At 43.7% G+C, this 25,142-nt stretch overlaps 1 protein-coding gene across 5 annotated transcripts in view; it reads right to left on the bottom strand.

Moving 5' to 3' along the window:
- Positions 1 to 24,391, bottom strand: part of cacna1db (calcium channel, voltage-dependent, L type, alpha 1D subunit, b) — a 139,416-nt gene extending 115,025 nt beyond the window's left edge. For all 5 annotated transcript variants that reach the window (XM_072449274.1, XM_072449275.1, XM_072449276.1 and 2 more), the window contains exons 1-3: positions 24,282 to 24,391; positions 14,909 to 15,365; positions 13,190 to 13,295 (exon numbers count right to left, since the gene is read on the bottom strand). In XM_072449274.1, the coding sequence (XP_072305375.1) occupies positions 13,190 to 13,295; positions 14,909 to 15,365; positions 24,282 to 24,315 (597 nt within the window). In that variant the 5' untranslated portion in view covers positions 24,316 to 24,391. The remainder of the gene's footprint in view (positions 1 to 13,189; positions 13,296 to 14,908; positions 15,366 to 24,281) is intronic.
- Between the last annotated feature and the right edge of the window lie 751 nt (positions 24,392 to 25,142).

Below are 25,142 nucleotides of genomic sequence, written 5' to 3'. Positions count from 1 at the left end.
AACCACTACAGCAGCAGAACCACTACAGCAGAACCACTACAGCAGCAGAACCACTACAGTTGTAGTTTGTGACCAGCTTTACAAAATCATCCATCCATCCATCCATTTTCTACCACTTGTTCCCTTTCGGGGTCGCGGGTGACTGGAGCCTATCCCAGTGACTTCGGGCCTTATGCGGGGTACACCCTGGACAGTGGCCAACTTGTCGCAGGGCCAACACAGAGACACAGACATCGAACCCATGATCTCCTTCTTGGGAGGCAAGAGCGCTAACCGCCTTTGCCACCGTGCACCCCTTTACAAAATCAAACTTTCTAAATGACTAAATAAAAAAATGGAACAAAACCAGCCCAATAATATAATTGTTTTTTTAAACTATAGACAAAAACAAATCTTGCTTGTAAAATGATTATTATTTTTTTTAGTTCTTATGATTATACTGTGACCTGAATATGATTATTGATTAGCTGAATAATCTATCCCTATTTGGGACAACAGATGAAATGTAACTATTGTTCTATGAATATGCACTGTCCTAATTTAAAAAACAACAGTCCAGCAGTGTGCACTCCAGAGGCAGCGTGATGATTACTTCCACTTGACCGCTCGGTCCCTCGCTCTTACATCACAGAGGCCTCTCACGTGCTGCACTCATTTCCGCTCAGTCTGAACCTTAATCTAGTCGCACACATCCACAGGACCACAGCGCGCTCAGAATACACTCGCAGAGACTCATCACTCCATCTTGAAACGCAGGACAACACAACTACAGTGCAACTGGAGCAAATAGGGCGTAAAACGGTATAAATTCAACAGTTGAGATGAATAAGGGCTGTCAAAAGCATGAAAAGTGAGACAATAATTGATACTAAGACAACTTTAGAACTAAACTTACTCATTTGAGCAAGTATTGATTCAAAAAACCCCATTAAATGCTTCTCAGAGAATAAAGCACTCTATAATCACACACAGAGAAAGTGCTGCGGTCTCATTTTCACCCAAATCGATGATTTTACATGAATATATATATATATTGTGTTAATGTTTTAACCTTTTCTCATTGCATTACCCGATTTTATAATTATTCACGATAATTAAGATTTGTTTAGAATGCAAAAGAATATGAATATGAGATTTTTACCAGATTAGATCAAGATGAAGCCAGACTGAAGCTGCATGAGGACATCCAGAAGTGTATTTACAGAGTTTTCATCAAAAAGACTTATTTTCAAGCTCTTCTCTCTGCGTATATGTATAGACAAGTTAGAGATCGAATACACAATTAGTTGCATTAAAACTATGAATAATAAAGTAGTGAGATCTTTTTTACATGTACATTGACTCAAAAAAGAATGTCAAAGTTTCCTTCAACAAAACCACACCTGAAGTGGCATTTACCTCCCTAGGAAGGTATTCTGGGCATGTCCCATTGGGAGAGGCCCCGGGGAAGGCCCAGGACCCACTGGAGGGACTATATATTGCATTTAGAACCCGTAATTAGCATTAATTAGCATAGCATAGCATTTATACGCTCGCTTGAGGCAGAATTTGTTTTAAGCGAAAAATGGTGAAAGGTGGAAACGCTTTCAGTCGCATAAACTCACCAAGCGAATATTAAAACTCTCGTGACCGTCGGACCAGGCGCATCGGAGTGGACACAGGTGATGACAAGGCTTCAAGAAAATCAGGCTGAAAACTTTTTTCTACCGCTTTATCGCTTTATTAGGGGTCACGGGTGACTGGAGCCTATCCCAGTGACTTTGGGCCTTAGGCGGGGTACACCCTGAACAGTGGCCAACTCGTCGCAGGGCTGACAGACATAGACATAGACATTACAGACAACCATTCACTCTCACATTCATTCACTAGGGCCAATTTAGAGTTGCCAATTTTGCCTAACACATGCATGTCTTTAGACTAAACTAAACAAAAAAAATGTGGGACAAATATAACTTAGCCAGAAACACATACACGCTCTCTAATATTCATTAGAGGAGAAACTCTGGGATGGTTTATGTCCAAGGTTAAAAGTGTTGTAAGACTTCAGCGTTTTTTCTTTTCAACATCAGCGTAACATTTTGGCAAAAGGTAGTAGCATTTATTTGATAGTAAACCTGTCTTATAGCATTATTAAAGTGTTGACAACCTGCAAAAATTTTGGCATGACGAAAAAGTATGCACTTAACAGCTAAATAACAGAAAATGCATCTCTAGCCAAGCCAAACCAAGCAGACTGAGCACCGTGCACCTTCTGCAGGATTAGTGGTGTTTGACACAGACCAGACAGGCGGCTCCCGTAACTAGGTAACAAACACCCACACTTAGATGGAAACGGAACTAAATTCACATTTGTTATTCGCTTTTCTTTTGCAAATTTAGAAAATATGCGCATTTTGTGAGTGTGGAAACTCTATTTATGTGTGGGAACACTTTGTGTGGAAAGGGAAGTCCGGATCGCGGTCGAGGTCGCGACCCGGCCCGGGATCAAGCTAAATGAAAGATAATGAATGGATGATGTGACGTTTTCTGTAATGTGGTGCCGAGAATCTTCTGGTCTGTTTTTAAGTCCATAAATCATCACCCGACCCGTTCTGAGTATTTCTGCTGTCTAATATTATTATGTAATTCCCTTTACTGCCACTGTAGATGAAGCCCACAACTCAATGAGCCAGAGACAGTGGAAATCATTTGAATTCAAAAAAACCTTGGGGTCATTTTGTTGTAAAATTTGAAATCCCAAAGTAAAAGTTCTCATCATTTTTGTCCTTTAATGGTAATGCAAAGCAAAATGCAGTTCCAATAGCAGTATACTGTATTGGCAGGAGGTACTAAACACTTTGATACAGTACTATTCTACCATAAATAGCTAAAGTCATGTGTGTGTACTTCTGTCCTCGTCTCAGCACATACAGCCCTGCTTTAACCTGCAGAGCTAAAGATACAATCTAATCTTGACAGAATACTCAACAGTACAAAGACCCACTGATCTTAAGACAATCAGCTACTGTCCTCAAATCTCCAGAAAGTTGATATTTTGTTCAAGGAAATCTGAATAAAAAGGATGATGAATGGATCTAGTGCAATGAATGTGGTTTCCTTTATATACACAGTATTACGGCTTTGAAATGTTGAGTCCTGCACATTTCTGCCCCTTTAGCTTGACATGAAATGCGCAGATGATGGATGCTCATAAACTCTGGACTATATCTGACTGTTCTAATCTTATCAAATGGTATTAGTGTAAAAGTGGCTTTTGTCACGTGCAGGATTAGTGTAGTGGCTGTGTTATTGTCACATGTAATAGACTATTATGGCAGGTGCCGCGGGCAGCAGGGTCCCACGGATGGGCCCGTCCCAGAGAGAAGAGTGTGTGTCAGGGTGCATCACAGCTCATCACACACTACAGTATAAAGGAGGCTTATCTGTGCTAATGTGGACGACACGCAGCAGTCAGACCAGAGCTGGATCCACAAATAGATAATATTGCAGTTGTTTGGGAATGCAACAAAGCTAATTACCAATAACTTAGAGAACAATCTTTCCAATAAACTAAATAATGCAAACGTGTCCAAACAGAGGGCCACGTACAGGAACAATCAAGTTCAAATTGTTGCTATTATCGTGGGTTTAACTGACTCGCCACAGCTTTGGGAGGTCTGTATTGTATTCCTGCTGATATCTGCCCCGTGTGTCCGTGCATTTTCTATCAGACTTATGAGTTAAAAATAGGCTAAACATTCCACAAAATATTTCATTTCTTAGATAAACACACTGTTATTATTTTTTACTGATGTTAAAAGTGAATTTGTGAACTTTACCTCAACTTGAAATAGATTTGAGGGCCTTGCTGAGGATTTAAACTATCGGTTAGAGCCAGAGCCGCAAGCTATAGATTGCATGTATCAGCTCAAAAATTCTCTCTGTTTATACAGTATAATATACGATTTCAACACGTTTTGGCTCTAATAAAACTAAAACACACAGTCAGACCTTTCCATTTTGCATATGTCATGATTTATTTGTGAATATATATTGTCTCCTGCTTTTAACACGTACACCACTCTCAACTCTTTCCTTTCAGATCACGACAAAGATGTTAGATTACAAATTCATTTCTTAAAGGTGGTATGGACGATTTTTTTCAGCACATTTTTTATCATATTTCCTCGTGGCGTGGATAAATCATTAGTCCTGCCACGTATCAATCATAAAACGCACCTACCGCTCACCTGCAGCCGCGTCAGGCTCGTCCCCACGTTTCCGCGTGTCTAAGCGCATGGATCTATCATAATATAGTTCCCTCAGTGTACGGGGCAAAATGAAGACGGAGAAAGACAGTGTGAGCTGACGCAGAAGTGGACAGAAATCTATGGGAGACGAGAGATGCGATGCGCTCCGTTGCACTAATAAACAAACGCACGTGTGTGTTGTATCAGTCCGCACGGGGGAGTGCGCATGCGCACTTCCGCCTGCGTTCTCAAATCGCCGAAAAATCGTCCATACCGCCTTTAACAGACCATTTTCTGAGTAAACGTTTTAAGAAAAGAAGATCACAAACCACAAGTCACGGGTGAATTACAAGTGCCTTCATTTACCGACATACAAAGCCAAAAGTGGTTCTAGAGTCTTTACAAGTTCTTTACAAGTACAAGTTATCGCTGAACACTTTGAACCTCGAGAGCAGAACAAACCAACGCTGCAATGTTCAACTTAAAGGAACCGTGTGTGAGATTTTCATTTCACATTTCCCCAGACACGAGACAAACAAATCAAACATAGCTTTTACTGTTTGAATTCTGATTTATTCCTCATAACATAAAGATTGCACGTGATGTCCATATGTTCATGTTTTGCATTTGGTGTTTTGGTTGCTTCGCATGAGTCACATTTGGGTTGCCAGCTCCTTCCGTAAAGCAGCGGAATATACAGCAACATAGAGCGTTTTATTGTGAAAGGGTCAGTGACAGAACATTATCACGGACGTCAGTGATTTAAAGCAGATCATAAAAAGAATACAAATGATATTAATAGGCTCGATAACAGTAGGTCTTGTATAATCTTCTAGTGGCATATGCTTTGCCTAAGATGCTTATGATGATAGAACTGTGTGGATTAGGCCCGGCGGTTCTCAAACTGTGGTAGTACGTACACAGGCTCGAGAGGGCGTGAGAATCTTTGGGTAATGACTTGTTTGGAACTGTAGTCTTATTTTGAGTCCTGTTTTAGATCTGGTGGTGCTTCCGGAAGAGAACCACAACATTAGGCTGTAAGTAGGATATGGTAATCCAACTACACCACAGCGGCCTACAGGCTCTACTATACTGTACACCACAGCGGCCTACAGGCTCTGACTATACTGTACACCACAGCGGCCTACAGGCTCTACTATACTGTACACCACAGCGGCCTACAGGCTCTACTATACTGTACACCACAGCGGCCTACAGGCTCTACTATACTGTACACCACAGCGGCCTACAGGCTCTACTATACTGTACACCACAGCGGCCTACAGGCTCTGACTATACTGTACACCACAGCGGCCTACAGGCTCTACTATACTGTACACCACAGCGGCCTACAGGCTCAACTATACTGTACACCACAGCGGCCTACAGGCTCTGACTATATTGTACACCACAGTGGCCTACGGGCTCTGACTATACTGTACACCACAGCGGCCTACAGGCTCTGACTATATTGTACACCACAGCGGCCTACGGGCTCTGACTATACTGTACACCACAGCGGCCTACAGGCTCTACTATACTGTACACCACAGCGGTCTACAGACTCTGACTATACTGTACACCACAGCGGCCTACGGGCTCTGACTATACTGTACACCACAGCGGCCTACAGGCTCTACTATACTGTACACCACAGCGGCCTACAGGCTCTGACTATTCTGTACACCACAGCGGCCTACAGGCTCAACTATACTGTACACCACAGCGGCCTACAAACTCTGACTATATTGTACACCACAGCGGCCTACAGGCTCTGACTATTCTGTACACCACAGCGGCCTACAGGCTCAACTATACTGTACACCACAGCGGTCTACAAACTCTGACTATATTGTACACCACAGCGGCCTACGGGCTCTGACTATACTGTACACCACAGCGGCCTACAGGCTCTGACTATACTGTACACCACAGCGGCCTACAGGCTCTGACTATATTGTACACCACAGTGGCCTACGGGCTCTGACTATACTGTACACCACAGCGGCCTACAGGCTCTGACTATATTGTACACCACAGCGGCCTACGGGCTCTGACTATACTGTACACCACAGCGGCCTACAGGCTCTGACTGTATTGTACACCACAGCGGCCTACAGGCTCTGACTATACTGTACACCACAGCGGCCTACAGGCTCTACTATACTGTACACCACAGCGGTCTACAGACTCTGACTATACTGTACACCACAGCGGCCTACGGGCTCTGACTATACTGTACACCACAGCGGCCTACAGGCTCTACTATACTGTACACCACAGCGGCCTACAGGCTCTGACTATTCTGTACACCACAGCGGCCTACAGGCTCAACTATACTGTACACCACAGCGGTCTACAAACTCTGACTATATTGTACACCACAGCGGCCTACGGGCTCTGACTATACTGTACACCACAGCGGCCTACAGGCTCTGACTATATTGTACACCACAGCGGCCTACAGGCTCTGACTATATTGTACACCACAGCGGCCTACGGGCTCTGACTATACTGTACACCACAGCGGCCTACGGGCTCTGACTATACTGTACACCACAGCGGCCTACAGGCTCTGACTGTATTGTACACCACAGCGGCCTACAGGCTCTGACTATATTGTACACCACAGCGGCCTACAGGCTCTGACTATATTGTACACCACAGCGGCCTACGGGCTCTGACTATACTGTACACCACAGCGGCCTACGGGCTCTGACTATACTGTACACCATATCTTCATAATAAAAATATTAGGACTGAATCTTTCATCCTAATTTTGATTGTGGTTTGAATTTTATTGTGGTGCAAGGCAAATTTATCTGTAGAGCACAATTCGTAAAACAAGGCAATTCAAAGTGCTTATCAAACAGTAAAAAAATAATGCATTCAAATCACAAAAGAGTTAAAGACATAAAAGAGAAAAGTGCATAAACACAGCTAAACAAACCATTGTCAGAGTAGAACCTGTCTCACATCTTCAGGAAGAATGTTCCAGATTTTAGCTGCATAAAACTGAAACGCAGATTCCCCATGTTCAGTCCTGACTCTGGCACCAGCAGGAGGCCGGTCCATGTTTAGTCCTGACTCTGGGCACCAGCAGGAGTCCGGTCCATGTTTAGTCCTGACTCTGGCACCAGCAGGAGGCCGGTCCATGTTTAGTCCTCACTCTGGCACTAGCAGGAGGCCGGTCCATGTTTAGTCCTGACTCTGGGCACCAGCAGGAGGCCGATCCATGTTTAGTCCTGACTCTGGCACCAGCAGGAGTCCGGTCCATGTTTAGTCCTGACTCTGGGCACCAGCAGGAGTCCGGTCCATGTTTAGTCCTGACTCTGGCACCAGCAGGAGGCCGGTCCATGTTTAGTCCTGACTCTGGGCACCAGCAGGAGGCCGGTCCATGTTTAGTCCTAACTCTGGCACCAGCAGGAGGCCGGTCCATGTTTGGTCCTGACTCTGGCACCAGCAGGAGGCCGGGCCATATTTAGTCCTGACTCTGGCACTAGCTGGAGGCCGGTCTATGTTTAGTTCTGACTCTGGCACCAGCAGCAGGCTGGTCCATGTTTAGTCCTGACTCTGGCACCAGCAGGAGGCCAGTCCGTGAGGTCCTCAGAGTCCGAGATGTGTGATGGTACTTCCTGGTTCTGGTCAGGACCCGAGCAGCAGCGTTCTGGATGTACTGCAGCTGTTTTACAGCTCGTTTGGAGAGGCCAGTGAGCAGGCCGTTACATTAGTCTAATCTACTGGAGACAAACGCATGGATAAGTCTCTCCAAGTCTGGTTTGGACACTATATTTTTGATTTTGCCAATGTTTCTTAGATGGTAAAAAGCTGCTGATGTTATTGATTTGATGTGACTGTTAAAGTTCAAGTCTGAGTCCATTATTACCCCCAGATTTCTAACTTGGTTTGAAGGTTTTAGAGCAAGACTCTGGAGGTGACCACTAACTTTCTCTTTGTTTCTGTGGGCCAAAAACGATTATTTCAGTCTTGTCTGAATTCAGCTGGAGAAAGTTGTTTTGCCTCCACACACTGATCTGTTGATGCAGTGACAGAGTGAATCCACTGGTCCATAGTCACCTGCCGACAGTGAAACATAGATCTGACTCGTCTGCATAATTGTGATAGGACACATTTTCACTGCGTATCAGCTGACCTAACGGCAGCATGTAGAGGTTGAACAGAGGGGGACCCAGGACTGACCCTTGGGGCACACCACAAGTCAGGGTCATGTGGTCTGAGACACAGCTACCAATTTCAACAAAGTACTTCCTGTCTTCCAGATAGGACCTTAACCAGTTTAGGGCAGTGCCAGTGATGCCCACCCAGTCCTCTAGTCTCTGTAAGAGGGTCCCATGATAGACGGTGTCAAAAACAAACAGAATTAAGACAGAGGCTTTGCCCGTGTCAGTGTTCAGGAGGATGTCATTTGTCACCTTGGGCCGGTAATTACTGCGGCATAAGAGGTCCTTGGGATATTTTCTGAGCGATAAAGGGTCCCTGACCTCAAAAAGTTTAACTGTGCAAGAATAAAGAAAATATCAAGCCTTTGTGTGCTACATTTTGTGTGATGAAAATCCTCACACACTTGAGTTGTCCAAGGCCTCTGAACATGCACCAGAATGAAGGAAACGCTTGTGCTTTTAAACTCTCTCTCTCTCTCTCTCTCTCTCTCTCTCTCTCTCTCTCTCTCTCTCTCTCTCCCTCTCCCTCTCACTACATCCACATGAAATGGAGTGAAAAGTAGGCATCACTCGAAACATTGAGCAAACATTCACAACAACGAACCCAGTAGCTCTGAGTCCACAGGATTTGTAAGTTTCAGTTCAAGTTTACACTCTTCTGTCCCACAACATGACCCTCGCACTGGGCCGGACGCTTTCCACTGGCTCACACTGACCACTAATCCAGTGTCCTAATCCTCATTTCATCACACACACAAATGCACACACACACAGACACACACACACACACATAGATGCTCACACACACGCACACATACACTCACTCACACAGACACACAGATGCACACACACACGCACACATACACACACTCACACACACACACACACGCACACATACACTCACTCACACACACAGATGCACACGCACACATACACTCACTCTCACACACACAAACACACAGATCCTCACTCACACACACACACACACACGCACATACACACACTCACACACACAGATGCACACGCACACATACACACAATCACACACACACACACGCACACACACACACACACACAAGGCCCACGCCTCAGCATCATCAATGACTGATTAAAGCGACATTCAGAGCCTCATTCTACACGGACAATGACAATCTACTGTTCTCTAACACCACTTTGAATGGATTCTGACCAGTGCAGATTAGGAACATCCCACGAGACCTCCACTAAACCAGGACTAAACCAGGACTAAACCAGAACTAAACCAGGACTAAACCAGGACTAAACCAGGACCAAACCAGGACTAAAAACAAGGACTAAACTAGGGCTAAACCAGGACTAAACCAGGACTAAACCAGGACTAAAAACAAGGACTAAACCAGGGCTAAACCAGGACTAAACCAGGACTAAACCAGGACTAAACCAGGACTAAACCAGGACTAAAAACAAGGACTAAACCAGGGCTGAACCAGGACTAAACCAGGACTAAACCAGGACTAAACAAGGACTAAACCAGGACTAAACCAGGACTAAACAACAACTAAACAAGGACTAAACCAGGACTAAACAAGGACGAAACCAGGACTAAACAAGGACTAAACCAGGACTAGACAAGGACTAAACCAGGACTAAACAAGGACTAAACAAGGACTAAACCAGGACTAAACAAGGACTAAACCAGGACTAAACCAGGACTAAACCAGGACTAAACAAGGACTAAACCAGGACTAAACAAGGACTAAACAAGGAATAAACCAGGACTAGAAAAGGACTAAACCAGGACTAAACTAGGACTAAACCAGGACTAAACCAGGGCTAAACCAGGACTAAACCAGGACTAAACCAGGACTAAATTATGGGCACGACTGGCCATATTACAACATAATCCATTGCTTTGCCGTGTCAATTCATAAAAATGTTTTCACTGTCAACTAAGTAACAAAGAAAAAATGATAATACATATATGTTTTACTAGTTTTTATAGTTGGTTGTTTTAGGTTTTCCTCACATTAGTTGTAGAATCTGTTGTAAATGCTGTGATATTATGATATTCAAAATTTAATAAGACTTTATATTGTTGCTATTTTATTTAGTTGTGATTAGAGTTAATTCACTTTAATACATTCATATAAAGTGATATAATTAGAATAAATGAAAATGCTTTCAGAAGCCTCCATGCTCGGGTTGTTAGAAGTACCAAACGCCACTAAACCAAGTTTAACCCAGTTTAGTCCTTGTTTAGTCCTGGTTTAGTCCTGGATTAGTCCTATATTGTATGTGTTTTAAATGTGGTGTTGAGCTCGTCGTCTCAGTGACGGGCGACAATCGGAGCTTAAACAAACGCCATGTTCACACTTTCCACACGGATGCACAAAGCGCTCAGAGAAGGCTCCATTACACGTGCCATCTGTCCACTGAACGCCACGCAGCACACTGAACGCCACAGAACGCCACTGAACGCCACGCAGCACACTAAACGCCACGCAGCACACTGAACGCCACTGAACGCCACTGAACGCCACGCAGCATACTGAATGCCACGCAGCACACTGAACGCCACTGAACGCCACGCAGCACACTGAACGCCACGCAGCATACTGAACGCCACTGAATGCCACACAGCACACTGAACGCCACTGAACGCCACGCAGCACACTGAACGCCACGCAGCATACTGAACGCCACTGAATGCCACACAGCACACTGAACGCCACTGAACACCACACAGCACACTGATCGCCACACAGCATACTGAACGTCACTGAACGCCACACAGCACACTGAACGCCACGCACACTGAACGCCACGCAGCACCAATGCACAACACGCCACGCAGCACGGACGCACAACACGTCACTGAACGCCACGCGGCACCGATGCACAACACGCTACTGAACGCCACGCAGCACCGATACACTACTGAACACAGAGCCACTGAACGCCACACAACACCGATACACAACACGCCACTGACCGCCACGCAGCACCGATGCACAACATGCCACTGAACGCCACGCAGCACCGATACACTTCTGAACACAGAGCCACTGAACGCCACGCAGCACCAATGCACAACACGCCACTGAGCATGAGCCACTGAACGCCACGCAGCACTGAACGTGTTACACTACGCTTGGGTACTGTTACTGGAATTTCTCCATTGCTCCATTGTGGGACAAATTCGGGTTAAAAACGACCTTTTGTCTGTGTTGTGATGAACATCTGATGATGGTTTTCAACCTTCTCTCCTTTAGTTATTTTTTGATACCTTTTTTTACGCCTGTTGGGTTCCAAGACAGCGCTGTCTGCTCCTTTTCATTGGCCGCTGGGCTCCATGAGTGCAAAGTAGTGTCAGTAAACAAGCTGCTGTACTGGAGCCAACGATCTATACCAGAGCATGACCAAATTTGGCTTTAAAATTCTGACATGTTAGAATGACTGCGACTGGCGTCCGGTCTACTTTACGATTCAAACCTGAGTTTAGTCGTAACTCCTCTTCACTAAAAGACAGGAGCAGCTGTGGCTGGAATCAACTAAAGATAACTGGGAGCAACTGAACATCAGAGCAAAATGTGCTAAGAATCGTGTCGTGTCCGTAACATGGAATTTGTGGATATGCAACAATGTAATTATTAATGAGTCATTCATTGTATAATCAGGATCTGCACAAACAGAGCCAAATACCCACGCACCTTTGTCTTTTAAGTACAATTACAACAATAAGCACGTAACAACTGCCTAGAACTAAGCATCAAATCTTTCTCTTTCAAAGAGCAAATATATGGACATGATACATTTATATTTCTGCATACTCTGAACTTTAAAGGTGCAAAATGTGACTTTTCTGGTGGAAACATTGCATTATTATAAATTATATCTTATAATTTATGTAACAGTTTCTTCCAATGCAAACCTTTCTTTTCCCCTTCAACTTAAATTAGTCAAATCTATAGAAAGGCCTTCACATACAATGAAGATTAGGACTCACGTCATAACCTTTTTGAGCTCTTGTTATTGACCATGTATAAACTTCACCAAAGCAGTAATAGCATACTTTTAAAAGTAATCGGTCCGAAATTCTACACCAGCGTAATTAAACTACGCATCGGAAAGAGGCATGTAGTCTCAAATAAACTTATGGATGATTTATTATCAAATTATTATTATCAATATAGTCCAACATCAATTTTACAACTAAAGAAAGGAGCAGGCACAATGAGAAAAAGGTGTAACTTTGCAGGTAAGTTACATAATCAATGCAAGCACAACAGCCAAGGCTTGTTATTGCTGTTTGAAAAGCTTTGTATGGTTTAAGCCAACCAACATTTAATATGTGAGCAGTGTAAAGCGCTTTGTCTTAACAAAGTGAAGCTGCACAGTCTCTGAACATCTAACTAAGCAAGGAGGACTTTCCTGCTCGTCTCAGTGGAGATAGTATAGTTAGAATACATAGACCATCATACGGCATCAAACTTATGAAAAATCCACTCATTTCAGTGGAAACAAGCAGGTAACGCCAGCAAGCCACGTGACTGGTCAGATCTGTGGAGAGGAGACCCTACTCACAGTGAGAATGTATGTTTTTAAAAGGTATTTTTTGAGCAATAAAAGCACTAGTACTAGTAGAAATAAAGGCAATAGGTACAAACAAGCAGTATACACTTAATTCTCCAGAAAGGTTACGCAGTGCACCTTTAAATGACATCTAGCACATTCATTTTTCCATGTCATATTTTACAGCATGTGCAGAAAAGCAGCGCGTGTGTTGTGCTTGTCACTCACCAGCTCTTGGTTGGTGGAGTTGGAGTCGTCTCCGGGAAAAGGGATGTAGATGGCTAAGGCCACGCAGTTGGCAAAAATGGACAGCAGTATGAAGATATCAAAGGGTCTGGAACAAAACATTAAGGCTAATATTTGTATGAAAGATGGACATGTTTGTGCTTATGTGTCACATGTCTCAGTCTGAATCAGCAGATGAAGTGAGTCAAACAGGATTAAAGCCAGAGTGTGGAGAGGAATATGACTCCAGCCAACAACTGTGTTCATTTAAAACTATTCATGAGTTCAAATCAAACAAAATGTGAGGTGTTCCCCTAAAAGACACTCTAGTGACCCCAAAAATATATGTATTCTTTTGTTTGATGGTAATATGATTGAACAAGTACTCCATATATGATAAACTCTCTTTAAACAAACACAAACAAGCTCTAGATTATGGTGATATATATATATATATATATATATATATATATATATATATATATATATATATATATATATATATATATATACAGGAGACGGATACAGAACTCGGGTTCTAAAGTTGACAATCATTGGATGTGAAGAGAACAGCTCTGCCTTTTGTTTGTGCTCTAGTTTGCATTTTGCCTGATTATTGATCATGTTTGTTACCCCTGTCTTCATGTATTCCCCGTTTGAGCTCTCAGAACATTTGTGTCTTACAGTTCCATCGTATCAACACAGAGACAGGAAAAGGCTTTCATCAACTTTGAGAGACTTTTAACTTAAATCATGTTAAGCCTTTTAATGATTTTAAAGAACTGGTCAAGAACGACCCTCGTGCAGATGCATTTGTTTTATATTATTTTATCTCATATTGTATGTGTAAATGTGTTTTTATGGATTGGTTCATTTTATTGAATGTTTTTATTTGTGTTTTAGTATCTTGTGTTTGTTTCTTGTTTATTCTGTGTTTTAAAAGGGATTTAAAAGGGAAAAAAAATACTTTTCTCATTGGGTTTCCCCTTTATAAATAAATAAAATGAATGAATGAATATAAATGAAGGGAATATAGTAGTGAGAATATTGAGCAAAGAGATGATTACATGTGATTACATGTGGTGAAGGACACAAAAGTGGACCACAGTATGATTCATCTTATTTGAAACATTTCGTTTTTTTATATTGTAACATATAAACACGTCACCTGCTGCTGGTTTGTTTTAGTAGATCTAAAAAAGTGTTTTAGTCCATGGGCTGTTGGACAGGACATTAAAGCATGGAATGAGTGGGAAAGACATTTAGCATATTTCAGGGAAATGTGTCACGTGCAGAACCCGACACCTCAGCTTCAACAGAACAGATAGACCCTTTAACAGACCCTTTAACAGACCCTTTAACAGACCCTTTAACAGACCCTTTAACAGCTCGTAAACAAAAATATTCTAAAATCCAGAATGGAGTAAGGATGTGACCTAACTGATTTGGGTTTTTTGTGTTAAAAATACAGATCATTTATAGTGATATCAGTTAAGCCTTGAAGACGTATGCACTGATGTAAATATAAGTGAATAAATGTCACTGTTGCCTCCATTCTGGAATGTTCTGAAGACAGAGCTTTTTAAAGGGTTTATTTTGCCTAATAAGAAATGTAACAGCTCTTGTTTGTTCAGATCCCATAAGCACATGAATAGAGTGAATCATGGTGTCCCAAAGCCCTCCCTGCTTCAGTTCCCACACACAGAGCTTGTTTAAGGATACTTCCACTCCACCAGGCTGATGCAGGCGCGGCGGATGGGGTTGTTGAGTGTGAGGCAGAAGAGCGCACGTGGAGGCCTGCTGCTGGTGGAGCCGCCCTGCTTCTTACTCTTGGCGTACTGCTGCCTTCTCCTCTGAGCCAGGGATCCAGCAGGGGGCGCTGTGGTGGGGCTGCACACCGAGGGCCGGGCGCTCATGTCGGGCATGTCGGCGGGGTTGTCGCTGACCGTGTCCTGAGCCTGGCGAACCGCGCTGATGGCCGCGTGCCAGGCCAGGACCGGACTGACCCCTGTCCCAGAGCCGGGGGGGCCGTGGGGGAGCAGGCCCATGGACGAGCCCACAGGACGGCCCGAGCTGGCGGGGGCCTGCGGGGGCTCCTGGGGGTGCGGCTGGGGCAGGTGGCTGTGAGGCCGGGCTTCAGCGGGAGGAGTGGGTCGTCTGATGCCGGCATACTGGGCCCCTGGCACAAAGACACCGGCACATATTGATGGAATGTCTCTTTTTTTGTGCATTATCGAAATACAGGCAATATTTATATTTAACAATGCATCAAGAGTGTGCTAAAATGTGGCGGTTCTTTCTCTTGTTGAGCACATTTTTTTGTTGTAACATATTTGATATTCTAATTTAGCATTTCGCTAAAACAACAATTGAAATATTACACATTTCTATACAACTCCCACATTAATACATAGCATTCTCATTATTCACCACATGAGTTTATAAGCACTTTTCACAAATGCCAGAGCAAAGTTTGCCTTCATGTTAACAACAACTAGCATGCTAACAGCCCATTTCCTGCTTTGCGGACAATAATTTGATGTCGATAGAACTCAGTGGTCTCAGCTGCTTTTACTATAATATCTGTGCTGGGGCAAAACAGATTTTACTTAATTACATGAAATAATGTTTGCATTATCTGAATACAATATTCAGACAATATTTGATAATGCAGTTCATTTCTAATCGTTTTTAACAACTTTCAGAGGCCAGAGTGAGTTCAGTGAACATCACGGTAACGCTAACAGCTAGCATGCTAACAGCCCACTTCCTGCTTCGCGGACAATAAAACGCTATATAGTTGCAGACAGCCAGTACAACCACTTTAAAACTATTATAAAAAACATATTGTATGGATTTATAGTGTTATTTACAACCTTGACAAGCTTCTCAAGACCCCCAACTTTCAACTCATTTTTTTCTAACTCTAATTACCCTCACATGTTCTGAAATGTTTTGTATTTTTATCAGAGCTAATCAAACATAAAAAACTATAATAGTCGTTTTTTTTGTAATTATTATCTGGGCTATAAAGCCAATCACATCCGTCTTATTTCCATACCTCTGTTTTTATCTCTTGCACAACATGTTTTGAATGAACGCCTTTTTTCTTTTAAAGACGCAGCATTGCCTTGAGACGCTCTTCATGCTCCCACGTCTGACAAAACTGAACTTGGGGTAAAAAAGACATAATGATAAAAGCTGCGAGGACAGAGCCATGTTGGACGAATGTGTGGGAGAGACAGTCGTTAAAATCAATGTGATTGAAAGCACAGTGCCCTTGACAGAGTTTAGAGTCACAGCCACAACAACTAACCAACGACACATCGTACAAGTACTTTCTACAGGTCGGACTCATTAGACTAAAATACTGTTACAATAATTAGGCTTGGATTTAAGATTTGGTAACTTTATCATTTCTTTTACTTTCTGTCCACCATGACATCACAACATCCATCCATCCATCCATCTTCTGCTGCTTTATCCGGGGCCGGGTCGCGGGGGCAGCAGTCTGAGCAGGGACTCCCAGACTTCCTTCTCCCCAGACACTTCCTCTAACTCCTCCGGGGGGATCCCGAGGCGTTCCCAGGCCAGCCGAGAGACATAGTCTCTCCAGCGTGTCCTGGGTCTTCCCCGGGGCCTCTTCCCGGTGGGACATGCCTGAAACACCTCCCGAGGGAGGCGCCCAGGAGGCATCCGGAACAGATGCCCGAGCCACCTCAGCTGGCTCCTCTCGACGTGGAGGAGCAGCGGCTCTACTCCGAGCTCCCCCCGTGTGGCCGAGCTCCTCACCTTATCTCTAAGGGAGCGCCCAGCCACCCGGCGGAGGAAACTCATTTCGACCGCTTGTATCCGCGATCTTGTTCTTTCGGTCACTACCCAAAGCTCATGACCATAGGTGAGGGTAGGAACGTAGACCGACCGGTAAATAGAGAGCTTTGCCTTTCGGCTCAGCTCCCTCTTTACCACAACGGTCCGATGCAGCGACTGAATCACTGCAGCCGCTGCACCGATCCGCCTCTCGATCTCACGCTCCATCCTTCCCTCACTCGTGAACAAGACCCCGACATACTTGAACTCCTCCACTTGGGGCAAGGACACCCCACCCACCTGGAGAGGGCAAGCCACCTTTTTCCGGTCGAGAACCATGGCCTCGGATTTGGAGGTGCTGATTCTCATCCCAGCCGCTTCACACTCGGCTGCAAACCGTCCCAGTGCATGTTGCAGGTCCGGGTTTGATGGAGCCATCAGGACAACATCGTCTGCAAACAGCAGAGATGAGATCCTGTGGTCCCCAAACCGGACCCCCTCCGACCCCTGACTGCGCCTAGAAATTCTGTCCATAAAAATTATGAACAGAACCGGTGACACAGGGCAGCCCTGGCGGAGTCCAACATGCACTGGGAACAGGTCTGACTTACTGCCGGCAATGCGAACACAGCTCCTGCTCCGGTCATACAGGGACCGGACAGCCCTGAGCAAAGGGCCCCGGACCCCGTACTCCCGGAGCACCCCCCAAAGGACACCCCGAGGGACACGGTCGAAAGCCTTCTCCAGATCCACAAAACACATATGGACTGGTTGGGCAAACTCCCATGAAACCTCGAGCACCCGATGGAGGGTATAGAGCTGGTCCAGTGTTCCACGACCGGGACGAAAACCACTCTGCTCCTCCTGAATCCGAGGTTCGACTATCACAACAGGAAATTCCAAAACTCCTCTAATGTCACAGAATGATTTGACAAAAATAGAAGTACATGAGAACACTTTATTGTATCTAATAAAAGTGTTTCCTGGTGACATTTTCTACAGTGTGTGATGTCATCCATATGTTTTTGAACTCTGATGTTATTTTTGACTACTTTTTACACTTTTCTTCAAAAAACACTTATTGATTGGTGTAAAACTATCTTTTAAATTTAAAACGTACATTATAAAACGAGGAAAACATATTTTTCCGACTCTTATAAAGATGAGATGAAAATAAAGATGGTCTCATGACAAATATTTTCTCTGATATTTGAGGTGTTCAACATATGTACAAGACGCTAGAAAACAGTTGTGGACGTGGAAGCATTTTAAAGGTTTATAATTGAGGCTAAAATAAAGACAAACAAACAAACAAACAAACAAACATGTAAGTGACAGTATATGACTTCTGACCTGCAGGAGCCCATGGAAACTTAAGAACATGCTCCATAGAGATATTTTTAGGAACAACATTTCCATAGAAACAAGAAGGACGCTCCTCTAGAACAAGTACGAGTCAGGTTTGTGGCGGTGCAGCTCATTCACTATAAGGACACATCATTTTTTAAGTTTTTCAGTGCAATTAAAAACATCCACTTGGTGATGAACTATAAAATAAGCAGATCAACATGTGGTTCATTGTAAACCACAATATTCACCTAAATGACTTGGTTGTCATTTACATAATAGTTTTTCTTTGTCTCCGTTACATTTTAGAACTGTACATATGTCACTCAGAGTTTAAATGTTTCCAAATAATCACAACTAAGTACAAGGCTGTGGGCAGGGATAGGGGGTAGGTGAAAACAGATCTTTTCTGAGCACTGGAGCCTTAGTTGCAGGACAATACAGGATTAACTCAATGATTCAATCAAATACAATTTTGAGGAAACTTATGATGACGAAACAAGGCTAAAAGCTAATGAAAGACTATTTTGCACAACATGTGAGTGAGTGAGTGAGTGAGTATAGTCCAACCTGTCATCAAAAGCACTTCAACTGCTCAGGCACCATGGACTAACTGGAGGACTAACTGGAGGACTAACTGGAGGACTAACTGGAGGACTAAGAGGAGGACTAACTGGAGGACAAACTGGAGGTCTAACTGGAGGATAACTGGAGGACAAACTGGAGGACTAACTGGAGGACTAACTGGAGGACTAAGAGGAGGACTAAGAGGAGGACTAACTGGAGGACAAACTGGAGGTCTAACTGGAGGATAACTGGAGGACAAACTGGAGGACTAACTGGAGGATAACTGGAGGACAAACTGGAGGACTAACTGGAGGACTAAGAGGAGGACTAACTGGAGGACAAACTGGAGGTCTAACTGGAGGATAACTGGAGGACAAACTGGAGGACTAACTGGAGGACTAAGAGGAGGACTAACTGGAGGACAAACTGGAGGTCTAACTGGAGGACTAACTGGAGGACTAACTGGAGGACTAAGAGGAGGACTAAGAGGACTAACTGGAGGACAAACTGGAGGACTAACTGGAGGACTAACTGGAGGACTAATAGGAGGACTAAGAGGAGGACTAACTGGAGGACAAACTGGAGGACTAACTGGAGGACTAACTGGAGGATTAACTGGAGGACTAAGAGGAGGACTAACTGGAGGACTAACTGGAGGACAAACTGGAGGACTAAGAGGAGGACTAACTGGAGGACTAACTGGAGGACTAACAGGAGGACTAACTGGAGGACTAAGAGGAGGACTAACTGGAGGACTAACTGGAGGACTAACTGGAGGACTAACAGGAGGACAAACTGGAGGACAAACTGGAGGACTAACTGGAGGACTAACTGGAGGTCTAACTTGAGGACTAACTGGAGGACTAAGAGGAGGACTAAGAGGAGGACTAACTGGAGGTCTAACTGGAGGATAACTGGAGGACAAACTGGAGGACTAACTGGAGGACTAAGAGGAGGACTAACTGGAGGACAAACTGGAGGTCTAACTGGAGGATAACTGGAGGACTAACTGGAGGACAAACTGGAGGTCTAACTGGAGGATAACTGGAGGACAAACTGGAGAACTAACTGGAGGACTAACTGCAGGACTAAGAGGAGGACTAAGAGGAGGACTAACTGGAGGACAAACTGGAGGACTAACTGGAGGACTAACTGGAGGATTAACTGGAGGACTAAGAGGAGGACTAACTGGAGGACTAACTGGAGGACTAACTGGAGGACTAAGAGGAGGACTAACTGGAGGACTAACAGGAGGACTAACTGGAGGACTAAGAGGAGGACTAACTGGAGGACTAACTGGAGGACTAACTGGAGGACTAACAGGAGGACAAACTGGAGGACTAACTGGAGGACTAACTGGAGGACTAACAGGAGGACAAACTGGAGGACTAACTGGAGGACTAACTGGAGGACTAACAGGAGGACAAACTGGAGGACTAACTGGAGGACTAACTGGAGGACCTGTCAACTCAGTTCAACAGTAAGTTATTTTTAAACTTTTGAAATCTAACAGAGGCCCAGGACTGTGTTCCTCGCGTCCTGAATGATGCAGTCACGACCCAAACATCCAAAGACATGTCTCCCATGAGCTGCTGGCACGTGTGAAGCTGCCCACCACAACTCGCCCACTACAAGAGGACCAACCATTTTAATCTCCTCCGCGGACGTGAGGACACACACGCTCAACCTAACCGAGCATTTGGCCACGAAATAAGTTGAAATCCACGCGTACAAAAAGCAGTCAAAGCGACGCCGGGATGAGCCGCTCTCTCCTCTCCGCGCTCCAAACTCCGCGCGTTACCTTCATCTGTTCCTCGCATCCTCGTATCCACATGGAAACCACCCGCTTCACGTCCAACGCATCGCCGGAGAACCACATCCAAAGACGGGGTCGACGCGAGAGCCGGGCCGCGCGGAGCCGAGTCCCCCGCGTTTGTTAAGAAATATTACGGTGTTGGACAAGAAGTGGACGCGATTTCTCCCCGAGCGCCAAACATGATCGCCACATCCGGGTGCCTCCGCCGCCGCCTGACTCCTGCTTCTGCTGCTGCTGCTGCTCCTCCTGCTGCTGGTGCTGGTGCTGATGCTGCTGCTGCCTGAGCGGAGTGACGGAGACGCGCGGCGGACGGAGGATGGAGCGGTGTGCGCCCGTAGGAGGAACCAACTTTACGCACGCATAAAAACACCTGTGCGCGCCTGGTTCTACGTGTGTGAGGAAGGTTAGGGCTGTTAGAGAGGACGCAAACGAGCTGATAAGAGAAAATGGTATGTCTATAGAACGTTCAAAATTCTAGAATAGAGGCAGTGAATCATTACACTATTTCAAAGATTAACTGATATCAGTGCTAAGTCTTTATTAAAAAAAAAAAAAGAATAAGCAACGATTCCCACAGTGGACATTGTATTAGAAGGGATGTGAAAATACTTTGCTCAAGCCTCAACATTTTATTTAAGCTTCACATATAATATATTATGGGCTACATCTGTAGACAAAATTAAAAACAAAAACTATTGTGACATCAACATTTCTGTGTATTTTTTATATTTATCCAGGAAAACCTAAAAAATCAAGCATTTGGGTCCTTACAGTGACCCGACTTTTCCTGGAGAAGCCTCCTCCTGCTTGTTTCCATGGAAATGTTCCACATAAAACGTATCTTTCTGCATAGAGAATGATCACAAGTATGGTTTTAACATTCAATTTCCTAGGAATCATGCAGTTCAGGTGTCACATCTAAAAAGTGGCATAACGTTACTTTAAATTATTAATAATAATAATAATAATAAATATAGCCGCAAGCGGCAATGATCGGCCCTCGCCACGCCGCCGCCACGCCGCAAGAGGAGGGGGCGCTAACGCGCCCCAATTGTGCTTTTATTACGCCTACTGCTGAATCTGTGACGCTGTCACATCTTCTCCCCTTTGTTTTACCATCAAAAAGCAATTTTATTTTGAATTCTTGGCAAAATGTGCGGCTTTGCCGCACAGACACCGTGACTCTTTGAATAAAAATGTGAATAACTTTTGACGGTTCACCCCTGAAGATGAGTCTCACCAAATTTCAGGTTAATAGGGCTAACGCCCTGGGAGGAGTTTGTGAAAGTCTAAAGTGTAAACATGTTCTGGCGATTTCCCCATTGGAATAACATGGGAGGTTTTGGTCATCGCTACGGCAAAACCATAACAATTATGACATGGGTCTCATTGACTTTTTTGATGGGGCCAAAATTGAGTTGTGTGTCAAATTTCATAAAATTTCGCAAAACTAAACATTTAACCTCCATATAAAATCTGTAGGGGGCGCTGTGGTGCCAAATTAATTTATTTCACTTCAAGTACGTTTAGCGCAAAGAGTTTAACAACTGATTCTAATTTGATGCAATTCGGACTTTATCTGCGCAAACGGCAGAAATGTTAAATTTGGGAGATTTCTGAAATTCTAGCTAAAGTTTGCGGCTTCGCCGCACAGAGACCGTGACAGGTATCAATGTAATTTGAATAACTTTTGATGTCCCACTCCTCAGTAGCATTTTCACCAAATTTCAGCTTTTTAGAGCCAACGCCCTCGGAGGAGTTCGTAAAAGTACAACGTTTGGAAAAACTCCCGAGTCCTGCTTAGCCATTTTTGAACCAATATGGCCGACATTTGGTTGGGCGGACGGCGTTGCCGGAATAATATTTTTTACTTCTCTTGTCACCATCTACCTCTGCGCCAAATTTCATGATTCTACGATCAGATTTTTTTTGGGTCATTTCCTATCTCTCAATGCATTTTTGGTACATTTGGGGGCGCTGACGCGCCAATTTTTTTTTTTATTTTAGAAACGGGAAATAGCCAGAATGTAGAGAGGCACGATTTTTAGAGGTGTGCAAATTTTTGTGACTTTTCGTCAATGTTCACTGGGTGAAAAATAGGGGGGTTGGTCCCGAGAAGAAAGAAAGAAAGAAAGAAAGAAAGAAGAAGAAAGAAAGAATAATATTCCAATGCGAAAACAATGTTTCCCATTTTTCAAATATCATAAACTATACATTTTCGGAAAGCGCTCGCGCTTTCCTACCTCATGGTGTGGGTCCCTGGTCACTGACGGGTACTTTCGTTAATTTTTAGTGGGCTCCGCCCACTTTGTGTTTTTGGCCCTCTATACAGTAATAATGTTAATTTTTTGCATTACATGCTTATATGCACGGAACATGCAAGAGATGGGGAACGTATTCGTGAGCTACTTAGGGCAAATGAGTGCTTTATATGGGGATGACGACTGCGAAGCGGTCGTCATCCCAATGTACAGTGCTCGTTTAGTGCGCACTTTTGCACGGGCTTCGCCCGTTTACAACGGTAATGTTCCATTTTCCTACTACTAATTAGTATGCACGGGGCGTGCGTGAGTGAAGGAGTGCGTTAGTGAGTGTTTGGAAGTGGGCGAGCGCTTAGCGCTCGATTTCGTGCGCACTACGTGCGCACTTTCGCAGCCGTGCTTTGCACGGCCTTACGAGATTAATAGGCCTCTCGCCAGCTTGTGGCGCTCGGGCCTAATAATATAAAACAATTGTAAATGTCACTGATATCTCACATGCATCTGAGTGGTTTTACTTTGACTTTAGCACAATATGGCAACAGCCTTCAAAGTGTGGTGGGCTGAAGCTCACTCTGCAACGTGCAACACGCGTTAATGAACCGATTGCAATCAAAAATAAATGGTTGATTGACATTTTAGGGTACGTTCACACTGGCTCAATCAACACTAAATTACAATAGCAAGAAATAGCACTGAGTTACAAAACAGAATCCCTCTGTCTATATCATCAATAAGTGACATTCCATCCTAAATGCATGGACTATTTACTCAAAACTCTTTTAAAAAAAATAAAATAAAGGTGTTATCAGATATTAATACTTCTAAAATAAAAGCTTTTGTGTATGTAATATATATGGATTTTAGCCCTGTTTTACGGTATGGTTGCTAGGTAACAGTTTTGGAATTGCCTCCGTCACATCTGCTGCTCATGTCCAACCAGGAAGTAACATTATGAACAAAATTGTGAAACTTGGGAAAAAAAAGTTTTAGTTTTTTTGTAAAACCTGAACTAATATTATGTAAAGAATGTTTCAGTGAAATGTATAGTCGAACCATATCAGTCACATGAAGTTATAATCCCATATCCCAATAGCCAACAGCAAATATTCATTTAACAACACAAACAACACATTTTAAAAAGAACATAAATGTACCTTTTGTCCCAACAACAGCAGCAAAGTGCCACAACAACATGAAGTGAGAGTGCCATCTGCTCACAGCTCAGATTAGTCTCACACACACAGTCTAGTCCAAATCCCAAACTCAAAGGCTATATGCTGAAGACAACACTCACCTCTCCGGGGCCTCGCCCGAATAATGAACGGCATGGTGTCACCTCGGTCTGCGCTGAGGGCCCATGGCGCGCTTTGTGCTTTACTCTGCAGCGGTTCAAGACCAAATGAGTGGGAGCTACGCTGGAAAGTCTCCAGTGATTGGATTACCTGTGCTCCAGTGGGAGAGCGCGTAATCCCAGATTATAATCCAGGCCCCAATGTTTCCTCAGAAGTTCAGTGAGGAAGTGACTTCATGTCCAGAAGTTCAAGGTATTTATTATTAAACTACAACATATGTTGTTAAACTACAACATATGTTGTTGTTGTTTTTTTGTATCTAAAAGGTCTTAAAATCCATCCAGTGATTGTGACATTTGACTGAAACAAGCAGCAGATTTACATGTTTTTTTAACTTAAAAGTGGCTTTTGAACCCTACATGTTTTACCTGTTTGATTTTTTATTTTTATTTTGAATGATAACAAATAATTAAAGAGAAGTGGGTGGAGATAGGGGGTAGGTGAGAACTGAAGTGTCTCAAGCTCTCAAGCTTTGAAAACAGGACAATACAGGATTACTCAAACATGTAGGATTCATTCAAATTTAGTCTGAGTAAGATAATGCTGATACAACAACTTAATGACAATTTAAATATTTTAGAACAGAAGTTGGCAATGCTTTGTTGGTTTAATGTATGAAAATGATCAAATTCAAAAATAAACTATACACTGTATCTGTCGCATCAGTACTAAATACACTCTTATCATGTTGCTCTCTGTTCCAGGAATATTTTAACACATTTAAATGATTGAAATAATGACCTAATAAAAATGACATTTTGCAGAACATGACCTCGTGGCAAACTCATATTCTTTCAAAATAA

The sequence above is a fragment of the Eucyclogobius newberryi genome, unplaced genomic scaffold, assembly GCF_026437365.1.
Source record: "Eucyclogobius newberryi isolate DKJ021-1_F unplaced genomic scaffold, fEucNew1.0.hap1 SCAF_17, whole genome shotgun sequence".
Lineage (NCBI taxonomy): Eukaryota > Metazoa > Chordata > Actinopteri > Gobiiformes > Gobiidae > Eucyclogobius > Eucyclogobius newberryi.
This window is presented reverse-complemented; position numbering and strand designations above follow the sequence as displayed.